Source organism: Pseudomyrmex gracilis, unplaced genomic scaffold (assembly GCF_002006095.1).
Source record: "Pseudomyrmex gracilis isolate BER0280 unplaced genomic scaffold, ASM200609v1 scaffold_43, whole genome shotgun sequence".
Lineage (NCBI taxonomy): Eukaryota > Metazoa > Arthropoda > Insecta > Hymenoptera > Formicidae > Pseudomyrmex > Pseudomyrmex gracilis.
Genome location: NW_018020627.1, coordinates 107,080 through 119,125, shown reverse-complemented (window position 1 = coordinate 119,125; position 12,046 = coordinate 107,080). Strand labels below are relative to the sequence as shown.

The 12,046-nt window shown below is 43.8% G+C and overlaps 2 protein-coding genes across 2 annotated transcripts in view; one reads left to right on the top strand and one right to left on the bottom strand.

The window, feature by feature from the left end:
• Positions 1-5,848, bottom strand: part of LOC109853107 (zinc finger homeobox protein 4) — a 307,047-nt gene extending 301,199 nt beyond the window's left edge. Inside the window, exon 1 of the mRNA XM_020424878.1 lies at positions 5,778-5,848. The gene's annotated coding sequence lies outside the window, so the exon portion shown is untranslated. The remainder of the gene's footprint in view (positions 1-5,777) is intronic.
• Positions 5,849-7,825: 1,977 nt separating this feature from the next.
• Positions 7,826-12,046, top strand: part of LOC109853088 — a 52,393-nt gene continuing 48,172 nt past the window's right edge. The window contains exons 1-2 of the mRNA XM_020424837.1: positions 7,826-7,975; positions 8,980-9,113. Of these exons, the coding sequence (XP_020280426.1) occupies positions 7,919-7,975; positions 8,980-9,113 (191 nt within the window). The 5' untranslated portion in view covers positions 7,826-7,918. The remainder of the gene's footprint in view (positions 7,976-8,979; positions 9,114-12,046) is intronic.

Genomic DNA, 12,046 nt, shown 5'->3' with positions numbered 1-12,046 from the left:
CGGACACCCGGTAGCGCGTTAATGACTGATGACCGCAAAACGCGAGCAGATCCTGACTGCTATAAACAAGACTACCTGGTCTAGTAGCTTTTCCTTCCTTTTTCTGTCATCCTCGGTCCACTGTCTTCCATATCGATGCTTGTCGTCTCTTATTAATGAACCGAAGATAAATTCGGAGACGCGACATGGCCCGGTGCCGCTTGGGGGAGCGGCTTTCTCATATTTCCGAGCGAGCAGCGAGGACGAGAGAGAACGCGGCGAGAAGGGTGATCCACATCATTAGAATTAACGAGAACCTACCGATCTCTTAATGGATACGCACAAGTGGCGACAAATGTTTTTATCCGGTGACTTATTATTCCCGCAAAGCGCGTCTCGTCAATTCTCACAGACTGTGTGTTCGTATTTCAAAAAGTTCATTTCACAGACATTTAATGATTTTTCCCTCAACGCGCGACGTTGCCCGACAAAGTCGCATTAAAAGCAACTATTACCGTGTCGGGAATAAAAAAAAAAAAAAAAAGAAAAAAAAGAAAAACACGGCGGGGGTGTGTGCGGGCGGACAGGGGGAGGCATTGTAACGAGGCTTATGGTCAGATAAGTCATAATAGTGGCTCGCCCGACGCGTTGTTAGGAGTCAACAGAGGATCGTGCCGAGATAGCGCGTTAATGCACGCATTTATTTGAAATATTAAACCTCGTGGAACGGAGAAGGAAGAGAAGCGAGTCTGTGCGCGTTTGCTTTTCCTCTCCCTTGTCCTAAGCGAGGTCGCGCAGCGGTAGGAGAAGAAAGACACGAGAAGGGACAATTATAAATGATGATAATTAGCGAAGATCTTAACCGGTCACTCCGTGACTGTACAGTTGTGATCGTGCGCGCGTCGAGGAACTCCGGATTTCTTTCTCTCTCTTTCTCTCTCTCTCTCTCTTTCGCAACGGGTGATTTCACGATAGCCACGACGTGGAATTTGAAGAATTATCGGCCGATCTGACAAACCATTACGAAGATAAAAGTTTAATTAATTGATTTTTTTTTCTCCTTCACATTTTCGAATAGCGAGCGTTTCTCGTAATTATTCAAACGCGCGTCGCGATACAAAACATCCGCTTTCGTAACATCCGTGCGAATAAATACGTCGTGAATTGTGATAGTTTCAGAAAACAAAATGCGCAGGGAAATTAAGACGCGCACACACGATGGAATGTTCGCGCGAAAAAGAGAGAAAGAGATTTCGATTAACAAAAGAGAGATCCCAAAGAATTTGATCCCGTGGCAAGAATCGCTTCAATCTAGCGTGTGCGTGTGTGTGCCAAAAGGAAGATTCTCCTTCTTTCAAAGACACACGCTTGATTGTTTCTCTCTCGCCCGCGTGTGTTACACCTACGAGGGGGAAGAAATCTCAGACAGCCGTTGATCGAATCAACACCGGCTATAACAGAGTGATACCACAAACTCACTCTCTTTCCCTCTTTCCCTCTCTTTCTCTCTCTTTCGCTCCTTCTCATTCTCCTCCTAATTATTAATGTGCTCGAGCACGCGGAGATAAACCTCAGAATCATCGTCCAAGTATTCAAAGCCTTCCTCTCGCTCGGCCTCTCGTTATTGAATATGAATGATTAATTAAGAACATCTCACAATCCGCCGGCTCGTCATTCGATCCCTCCCTCCTCGCTAAAAACAAACTTTGAATATTACGTGCTCAATGCTGCGCGATAACCGCGCGTAGGAAGAACGGAACGTTCTTTCGATACTGGAAGGATTGTAGAAACAGATGTGCATAAATACAATAAACGCGAAATAAAAGACTATACACGTCATTCTCGCGCGCTATCAATCGCGAGAAAATTGTAAAATTTCCACAGCGTCGTCGTTTGTGAATTAACACAATACAAAAAAAAAAAATACAATTACTTTACAAAATCATCTCTCGCGCGCGTATGTATGTATGTATGTATTAATTTGTACATCGTGTAATGTAATAAAAACGCCGATAACGAGCCGATTGTAAAGTGAGATATTCCCGCGGGGCAAACAAATACTGTCAGGTATGTATCAGCTTTCAATTACAACAAACTCAATCCACGTCGACGCGCACACACGTCCGAGGTCAGAAGACCCCGAGATCCTCTCCCGAGTGTTATCATCGATTTCAATTATACATATCGATCCGCGTGCGCACAAGCTCCTTTGTTCATTTCTACACGTCGAAAGAGTTCATCTCTCCGTAGACCTTTGCTACAATGACTTGGGAAGAGATGAAAAAAAGAAAAAGAAAAAGAAAACGAAAAAGAACCGACAACACAACGGAGCCACAACTGATACAATATTCATTTACTGCTGCGTGTGTCTATGCTTCATAATGTCACGGCGGGGGGATGCGGGGTGAGAGGCGAGAGAGATGGGGCAAAAAGAGACAGAGAATGAGAGTTGCATTCAAATGAAGGAATGCCGGGGGCGGTGGGATGGGGTGGGGTAGGTGGGTCTCTCTCTCCGGGATGACACTTCTCGTAGGTGATTTATACCCGCCGGTCGAATGACCATCATCTCATGGAAAGATCTACAGGATATCTCTCTCTCTCTCTCTTTCTCTCTCTCGCCGAGGCGCGCTTAGTTAGTCGCTCGAACGAAGGATAGTTAGTTCCCTACGATGGGCACCACACCGACGACGAGCGGAGATCGGAGGGAGGGTGAGTATACGACAGGGACTTAACGTATAATGGAGGCCTTATGTAACCCGAAACGTATAATTCCGCCGTACTCTCGTTACAACTCCCCCCTGTCTGAAATCACCGTTTGTTTAATCGTCGACGTTGCATTGTTACGAAATCGGCCGATCGGGCCGACGATCTATGAGAACGAGAGCAAACGATAAAAATTGCGTATATATATCAAACGCGAGTATAATAATTACTTACACTGCTCTTTCTGATGTTAAAGATGAGAAATAAAAAAAAAAAAAAAAAGAAACATCGAACGGTATTCATGAGGAACTATCGATTGTGCGGCGTAAAATCACCTCCCGTGGACGAAGGCGCGAGGCCACGATGGAACAAAAGGCGTCCACGAGTGCACTCCGGGAGAAAGAATTAACACAATACAAGCTCTCGCCAACTTTGATTGGCCAGCCGACTCTCTCGCAAAGTTAAGTGCATGTTCCCCGAGGCAAACAATGTTAAAATAGCACAGACGGCAATAGGTCGCGCGAAGTTATCCCCTTTTCTTTTACGCCGGGGTAAAGCATGCGTACAAGTACTCGCATTAACTGTGTAAATAGCTATTTGTCTTACAAGTGGTTGGATAAGAATTAGTGTTTTAACGCCGAGGAGACACGAAAAGAAACGAGCGGAAATGGCGTCGCGGGTCTCGAGTATCTTCGAGTGGATTTTTGCTACTTCTCTCTTTCTCTCTTTCTCTCTCTTTTTCTCTTACTCTCTATCCATTTCCGATCGTTTCTCGTGAAAAATCCTGAAAACTTATTGCCGACGTTACCGCGACGGAAAACTGCGACTTCAAACCACTTCGAACCACGTACGTACGGAGGAACAATGTGAATCGATTGCTCAATGCATTTTTTTTTTAACGTGTAATATTTAAAAAAATAAAAAACGGCAACTTGTGAAAAAATTAACGAGGAAACGTCGAGACAACGACATGCCAAAACAATGTTCGAAACAACGGAAGTTATTACGCACAATATTCCGCATTGTATACCGCGGCCAATTTCACGCCAGTTCCACGCTTCCCTGACCAATCGTGGAAACCGACGAATTACCGATATTTCCGCGAAAGAATTCCAGGTGCAATGTAATCGTTCGTGTGCAACGTCAAAAATTTCACTTGGAGTGTGTTAAAACAATTTTTTGCGTGTATAATATAAAATTGCAACGGACGTACAAACAAATTAAACGGAAAATATATGTGGAAGAGGCAATCGCCAATATGGAGAAACGCGATCCGAAGCTAACGAAGCTGCAGGCATATGTACATAGAAAGTCGATGTCATGAGTTCACGAACCGTGAAGAAGAAAAGAAGAAGACGAAGACGAAGAAGAAGAAGAACAAGACGAAAAAGAAGACGACCAAGAAAACAGCGTTGGAGGAGAATAGAAGAGGAACCGGCGCCACTCTTCGAAACGGTGCCCCGCGTCCGGCTCTTCGTGGTGTGCAAGGCTCGCGCGCCAACTCGCGGGGGTAAACAGACGAAATTATATCGAAGAAAAATTACCTCGAGATAATAGTGATTAATGATCCGACGGGCGGACGCGTATGCGTGAAAACGGGCGTGTGTGCGTTCGCGTCTGTACGAGCGACGCCCGGTAAAATATGATACTCGGTAAACTCCGCTCTTTCTCTCTTTCTTTCTTGCGTTCTCACTTCTCTGTCTCTCTCGCTCCTTCGAACATTCCCCTATTGCGAATCCATACCACCATTCCTCCCTCTCCTCCCTCTCTTATTGACTTCGGCGACACGAAACGTCAGAGGACGAGGAAAGAAGGCGCAAGAGGAGCTCAGACAGCAATCTTCTCTAATTAACACATTAAGACTAATCAGAGTCACTCGGTTATTCCTGTTCGACGTTCCCACTTGAAAAGAGAGAGAAAGAGAGATTTAACGTTCCGCTTAAATTAATTCTAATTATTTCCAGAGCTCGTGTACCCATCCGCGTCGCAAGAGACAGAGATTCGTCGTTCTTACAATTTTTATTCACAGTTTTTTTTAGAGCAAGCATTTTCGGAAATGCACAATCGCACGTGATAGAATAATAATATAAATTTCAGCAGTTATATTCTAATTAATATCAAGTAAAACAATTAGATATTATTGTTAGTAAATGATATGCAACAAATATGTTTAAAAGGGAAACGGAGAAAAGATTAAATATGATTCGCGATTATTTTGTGTGTTTTTCTTTTTCATTTTTTCTTTTAAGAGAGATTCTTTCGCAGAATTGTCAATGAAATTTAGACAAGTTCCCGTTTCTTCTTGTCTCTCCTCGCGGTGAAAAAGATAAGACGCGGTGAATGCATATAGTAGAAACTGGTTTAAATATTTTCTGAGCACGTGTTTCACATAGGCAGAGATATACTCGCTTCTCCGGCACGCTCGAACGTATGTATAAGGCCCGCTCTGCTCTATCTCGGGTCAGATCTCCGCGGTGATCTTCAGCTCTCATTTTTTCGTACGGTCACTCCGCTATTATGCACGTCCGCGAGGGTCTTTCTCTCTCTCTCGGAAGAAACTCGTTTGTTGTGTACAAAAGCCTCGACCGACTATTATTAATTATCACGATACGGTATACACCCGCGAATAGAGAGAGAGAGAGAGAGAGAGACATGGGGAATTCGACATGGGGGCGAGGTATATGCTCGCAAAGCGAAGGGAGATTTTCTCTCGTAACGCGCGGAAAAGATAATCGGAAGGCGTTACGAGATAGCGCGCGTTTGTCCTTTTCTGCGACGCGTGACGCAACGCGCGATACAAACATATTCGTTGCATATCAACGTCTCGAGAAGAATTCTCTGGAAGAACTCCATTTTGTCAATCTTGCAAATCACGCGAGAAACACAAATCACTCGCGTTTTATGTTTTATCCTAAAAATTTGAAAAGATAATTTCATCTAACAATAGATGATTCAATGTCACATTTGCACTTTGTGTGCGATGTAACAAATAAAACTTTTTGTCACTACTTACGTCGTTGCAAACAGAGTTTTCCAAGTAATTTATTATTAGTCGGCATTGTGCCACGTTTTTTTTTTTTTAGAAAAACACTCACCATCAGCAGCAGCGATCTCGGATCCGCAGGATCTGGCGATGGGAGAAACGAGCCTCTTCGGTCATCAAGATTCGTCCAAGCACTCGCGCACGGCACACGATTGTATCAGAGTTAATTAGGTTAAATATGCGACTTGTCACACGAGCTTTGATCGAATTTAATCACGACGGTCGCGCGCTTAATATTCCTCAGGTAATTGATACAATTTGAATAAATTTATGTCAACCTACGACGTGTTATTCGCGTCGAACTTTTGCGCTTAACGAAGCGGTATTCCCGACACGCGTGCACAACACAAACAAAAAAAAACACTTACTAAATCTAGGAAGCATACAGGTTAAAAAAAACTAAAAGCATTTACTGTGTCTAATGTTACTAAATATAATACAAATATATATATATATATATATGTGTGTGTGTGTGTGTGTGTGTGTGGTATGTAAGTATATATACATATGTATATTTTATGTGGTATGTAAGTATATATACGTATAGTTTGGTATATAAGTATATATACATATATGTATATTTTATTTCAACCGAAATAAAGTACGAAAGATATTTCGCGATTAGAAAACTACTAGAATGATATTTAGCAAGAAAAAACAAAAGCCTGAATCTGTCTTTGCTCACAATGTGAAACCCGCGAGTGGAGGAAAAAAACCCGTCAGCGCGCGAATTGATTCAAGTGAATTGACTTTTGCACGACTCGAATGTGCCGCGAGCTCGCACGGTTTTACGACATCTAGAAAACAAAACACACACATATCGTGATAAGTAAGGTTTTTTTTTTCGAACGATGCCGTTTTGGCGTTCGATAATTGCCGCACAAACATGTTTACGTACCTGCCGCTCCGGAGCTGCTGTCATTATTCCGAACGCCGGCCACTTGGATCGACGAAACGCGCACCACACATGATCGCGAAATGATCGGATATCGGAAAATCCGCGTTTATTTGCGTCGAGACTCATATCGATTTCACGGGAGAGAACACGATTAGAGAAAAGAACGCGGAAGAAACGCGCGGATCGAGACGTTTCGACCGATCGAAGAAGCGGACAACTTCAAGCGCGCGCGGGTGGCTAGTCGCGAGCGCGCTACTAATCACAGCACCAGGGACACCTAGAAGCACAAAATACATCGTGATAGCAAACTCTGTGTCGAAATACTCTCTTTGATGAAAACTAAATCGTGACAGAGAAAACTTCATTTTCGTTCTCTCTCTTTCTAGCGAATCTCGATTGGCCGAAGATTTTTCTGAACGCTTCTCAATATTCAAAACAAAACAAAACTATATTTACACACATATTTACTGCCGCATACATGCAGTACTTTTTCTGTCTCCAATTGTTATCGTCAAGTTATTTTTGTTTTATTCGCGTCGGTTTCATTAACGATTCGTGTTGCCGTTTCATTTTGTTTCTCAATACAGCGAATAAATCAAAATTTATTTACACACATGTATTTCTGCCGTATATATATATATATATATATATACACATAATAGTTTTTTCTGTCTCCGATTGTTATTTGTGTCAAATAGTTTTTCGCGTTGGATGAAATATTTCAACTTGGTTTAACTTTCACTGACAGTGTTTTTTCTCGAACGCGGCCGTCGCACAAGGCGTTCGATACTTGTTCCATAAAAACATGTTTACATACATACCATGTCGAGCGGCGGTGGTGCGCAGTCACGTCGTCGCGCGAGCATCAACTTCGAATCGCACGCAACGAGGAGATCACACCGAGACGACACAGAAAATCCGCGCTCCGAAACCTCCGATTTTGTCGATTTCTTTCTGAGAACGCCAAAATCACGGACGGTATTGAGACGCGCGAAAACAAAAAAGCGCGATCGCGAATTGAGACGCACGCAAGACGGGTAAACGCGTTTCGACAGTTGAAACTAGCCGGCAATTTCACGCGGGTGGGCAACCCATTCGATTCGATCCCACTCACGCCATCTGTGATGGGCGGAGCGCACTACTCAACTCCCACCAGCCGCGACGTGAATCTCTACTTTATTTACCACGGGCGGTGACGCGGCTATAGGTGATCAGCGAAAGTTAGTCAAGTTTGAACAATTTTTTTTCGGTCGTTGTTGTTGCTGTTGTACGCGGGACGATGCTTCTTCGGCGCGATGGATTTTACGTCAGAATCGAGTTCCTCGAGCGATGCGGGAACGGAGGAGTTACAGGTTAGGCGCATTCTTTTATCGCATTTATCAATAATTTATCAATTTTGTTTGGTTATCGCGCCGTGATTAACATGGCGGTTCCGAACGATCGCGAAAATTCTAAATATATTCGAGATTATCGCCCACGTAAAAAACAAAACGAAGAGGGAAGTTTATATACGGCGCAAATTCTGCTTAGGAAGAAAGACGTTTTCAGAATGTAAAAGCCACGTCACGGCGGCTTAACGTTTTCGAATAATGTCGCGAAACTGCTTGGGGAATGGCAAACTGCCATTAAGAACTGGAGCGAGAAGGACGTTTTCGTCCCGGATAAATATTTGAAACGTTCTCTGACGATCTTGAGAGGTTCATTACGAGGGATTACACTCATATCGAGGACTTAGAATTCTCCTTTCGCGCCAGAAGGCGCGATCACAGTCTTTGCAGACTGATTCGAACGCGGCAAATTAGTTCGCCTCGTCTTCTCTCGCTCTCAATACTTCGTTTTCTCTCTCTCTTCCTCTCTCTCTCTCTCGTAATCGCAGTCTTCCTCCGTCTTCCGACTTAATTTCCGGTTCTTCCTGCGATCATTTAAAGTTCTTCGCGTTTAAGCCGAATACTCAAGAAGAAGTTTTATCGTAAATGACGCGGGCATTACGCGGAATAAATGATTGCATGCTAATAAGAAAAAGGTAACGGACAGCGCGGTAAGTAAAAGGAACGCGAAAATAGCGAAACGGAGTTTTCTCGAGTAAATAGCGGAAAAATAAATAGTCCGCGCATTGTTATTCAGAGAAGAATGAACGGGAGCGACTTGGGTTTCTTTGTCAAGAATCGGTGACTTTCCTCGCGTAATGAGATTTCATTAATAACGTAAAGGAAAAAAAAACGCGAAAGAAACGCGAAGAAATTTCGAAACGCGGAGAGACGACGCGCGGTACAATGTAACATTGAAAAAGTTCTGTTGTTGCGATATGTGTTACACGAGTTGTGTTATTTATTTATTTTTTTATTTTTTTTTTCAGATACATACGTGTACGAGATCATGTATATATTGGATACGCAGAAAATGCAGAAGGACGATACGCTGGGCTCGCGAATTCGGCACGGCTAAAATTAGCATCCAGATATACAGACGCTATAGGACAACGCCGTCGAGGTAATAGACGTTTAAGGCTTAATGTATGCATTGAAAACTATTAGGTATTCAAATACTCGGATTGCATTACGCTCTGCGCTATATAATACCTGACTTCCTCCGGGTGGCTCCTGCCGCCGCCGTCGACGAAATTGCCACACTATTATTATTCTTATTATATTTTATTTATTAGCCACGCCGAGTTTTTGATCCATCTTAATGGCGCGAGTCGAGACGACAACGATGTCGGTTCCACGGACAAAAGATTGATTTCTTGTTGAAATTTTTTGTTTTTTTTTTTTTTTTGTTTTTTTTTTATCGCGAACTGCAACACAGACACACACTTGTTATTCCTTGCGCGTTTACAAAAGTGGAAAAAATCTCACAAATTCGTATCGGGAGAGCAAACGCGCGTATAATACGCTTTCTTTTTCGCGCCATTGCGCGCATATAACTGTAATAAAATTGAAGAACCAAACCCCCCTTCTGCGTGGTAGGGACGCGTCGAAATCAATCCTGCAATTTCGCTGTAAATGCGTTCAATTAACGCGATCGACGGGGGGAACCGCGCTACCGTCAATACGAAGGTCTTCGATTTTTACGGAGCCCTTTGATGTGAGCAGGTTCGATTCGATTCGCTGTTACAAAACTCGTTACACGACGAGCGCTGTACCGAGACTTCTTACAAGACAGTGGCCGTGCTCGATGGCGAAGAAGGCGTTTCGCTTCATTAGCGATAAGCCCTTTTTCCTCCTCATCGCCGTTCCGACGAGTTTTTCTGTTCCGCGCGCGTTTTTGACTCGCCCCGGCCTCATGACTTTATGGGCTTATATGCGCATTCTTCGCTGATCGCGCACCGAAACCAGGTGTGCGGTATATTATCATTAAGGATAAATCACTCTCTCTCTTTCGCGGATGCAACCTTGTACATGCGCAATGTATGCGATAAAGTTTAACTTATTGAGGTATTTTTTCACTGTATGTGTGTGTGTGTGTTAAGTCGCACGCTTCAATTTGCCAAATTGAAAAATGTTTTTTCGTTTTTGCGAATGATTACCTCGAAATAAGCGAGTATTTGTAAAGTCGATTGAAAATTGTTGCGATATTTTATGGTCTCTCGCGATATTTCTTCCTTCGTGTTTAATTCAACATTTGTTTTGTTTTGTGTTTTTTTTATTATTATTATTCTATTTATTCAAAAACAGCGCCGACAAGCAGAGATATCTCTTGCAACCGAGAAAGTTTGTTGCAGCGAATTAATCACGCAAAGCTTTTCGTGGAAGGACTGTTCTACGGAAATCTTACGTGACATCATATCAGATCCTTTCTTTTTCTCTGGCATATTTTTAGCACTTGTCTAGTTTTAATTAAATTGCAATCCCCCCGACGTAGTAGCGAATCTCTATTTGTAGTCGAATTTATTCTCTTGAATGAAACAAATTTATGTAAAAATGTGCAAATTTCGAAAGAAATATCAGTTTAGATTTTAATTTGAAGTAATTAAATAAATTTTTAAATACAATACGTTTCTGCGATAGAATTCGGAAACTTCGTAACTATCTGAGCATCGCATAGTAACCGTAGATAAATCGTTTCGATCGGGGAATCGCGCAACAAAGGACTGCGCGTCGCAAGGACGCGCGGATCTTTCCCCTCTCCTCTCCTCTCCTTCTCTCTTCGAGAACGTATCGAACGGTTCGGCAGTCAAACGGAATCTCGGCCGGGTCGGCAATTAATTTCGTGCGAATTCGGCGAACGAGTTTTGCGGGATCGTGTCCGGGGAGAGATTCCCGAAACCGAGAACCCCGATATCGGACCCGGGCTCTTTTCTGGGAGCCGCTCTTTTCCGGTCGACGCCGCTCTAATTAATAACGGATCGGCGCCTCAACCCTTTTCTATCCGTGGGATGTGCGGGTCGAAATCGGTGCGACCGGCCGGCCGGCCGATCGACCGACCGGTCCGATTTAAATTGAACCGTTTCGTCGAAACAAAGGGGGCGGCCGAGAAAGCACGAGCACGCGAAATTAAACAACCTGCAATATCTCCGGGGGAGAAGGGGGGAGAGGAATCTCCCTCTCTCTGCCCTTCTCGCGCACGCCACCCTACAAAGGCGCGTTCACACCCGATTAGGCGCACGCCGTCCACACAACACCGGGTGTAGCGTGAGGGAGAAGATCCGACGTCTGTCGGGATGTGTCTGGGTAACGGAGGAATGTCTAATAACGAACGTGCGCTGCCCACTCGTAGCCCACTTAAAGTATCGGCCGGTCCGCGCGACAGGGGCACGCGCGGATGAAAGAACGAAAGTGATATATCCGCGCGCACATTTGCATGTATCGTTCTTGCTGCTGGAAGTTAGTTACTATACGGGCGAAGAGAGAAGCTGTCGAATGGAATATTCATTCGGGACGACGGAGGCGGGTCGCGCGCCGGCGAGACGGTCTCGCATAAAATTCCTACACGCGTTGCGTCGACCTGAAACGATATCTTAGAAGTAGAAGGATAACGGAAACGCGCGCGCAGGATGCAGGCAATTATAGTGTTTAATGATGGTACCACAAGGCCCTCGAGGCAAACATCCGTTATGGTACACTCGTTATTTTGGTAATTACTAGCCTAATTTCGTTCACTATTGTTCGGCCACCCGTCATCACCGGAGCGTGTACAAGTTCATTGGCCCTTAATGCAATTAAAATCACGACGGGATTTGATTGACAAATCACGGGGGTGATTAACATGTAGACCGGATGTGATTTGATTGCGGTCATTTAATTATTTGCATGTCTCTCGCTTCTCGAGAAAGGAAGAAACAATGATGACACAAATAACCTTTCTCGCAATTAACTTTTACGTGAACAAGTGGGAGGAGGGGGAGGAGAGAAACCGTATGAAGTATCTTAATATGCTGTACAGAAAAATTGGTAACTTCCTTTCACATAACAGCAGTTGTTAAT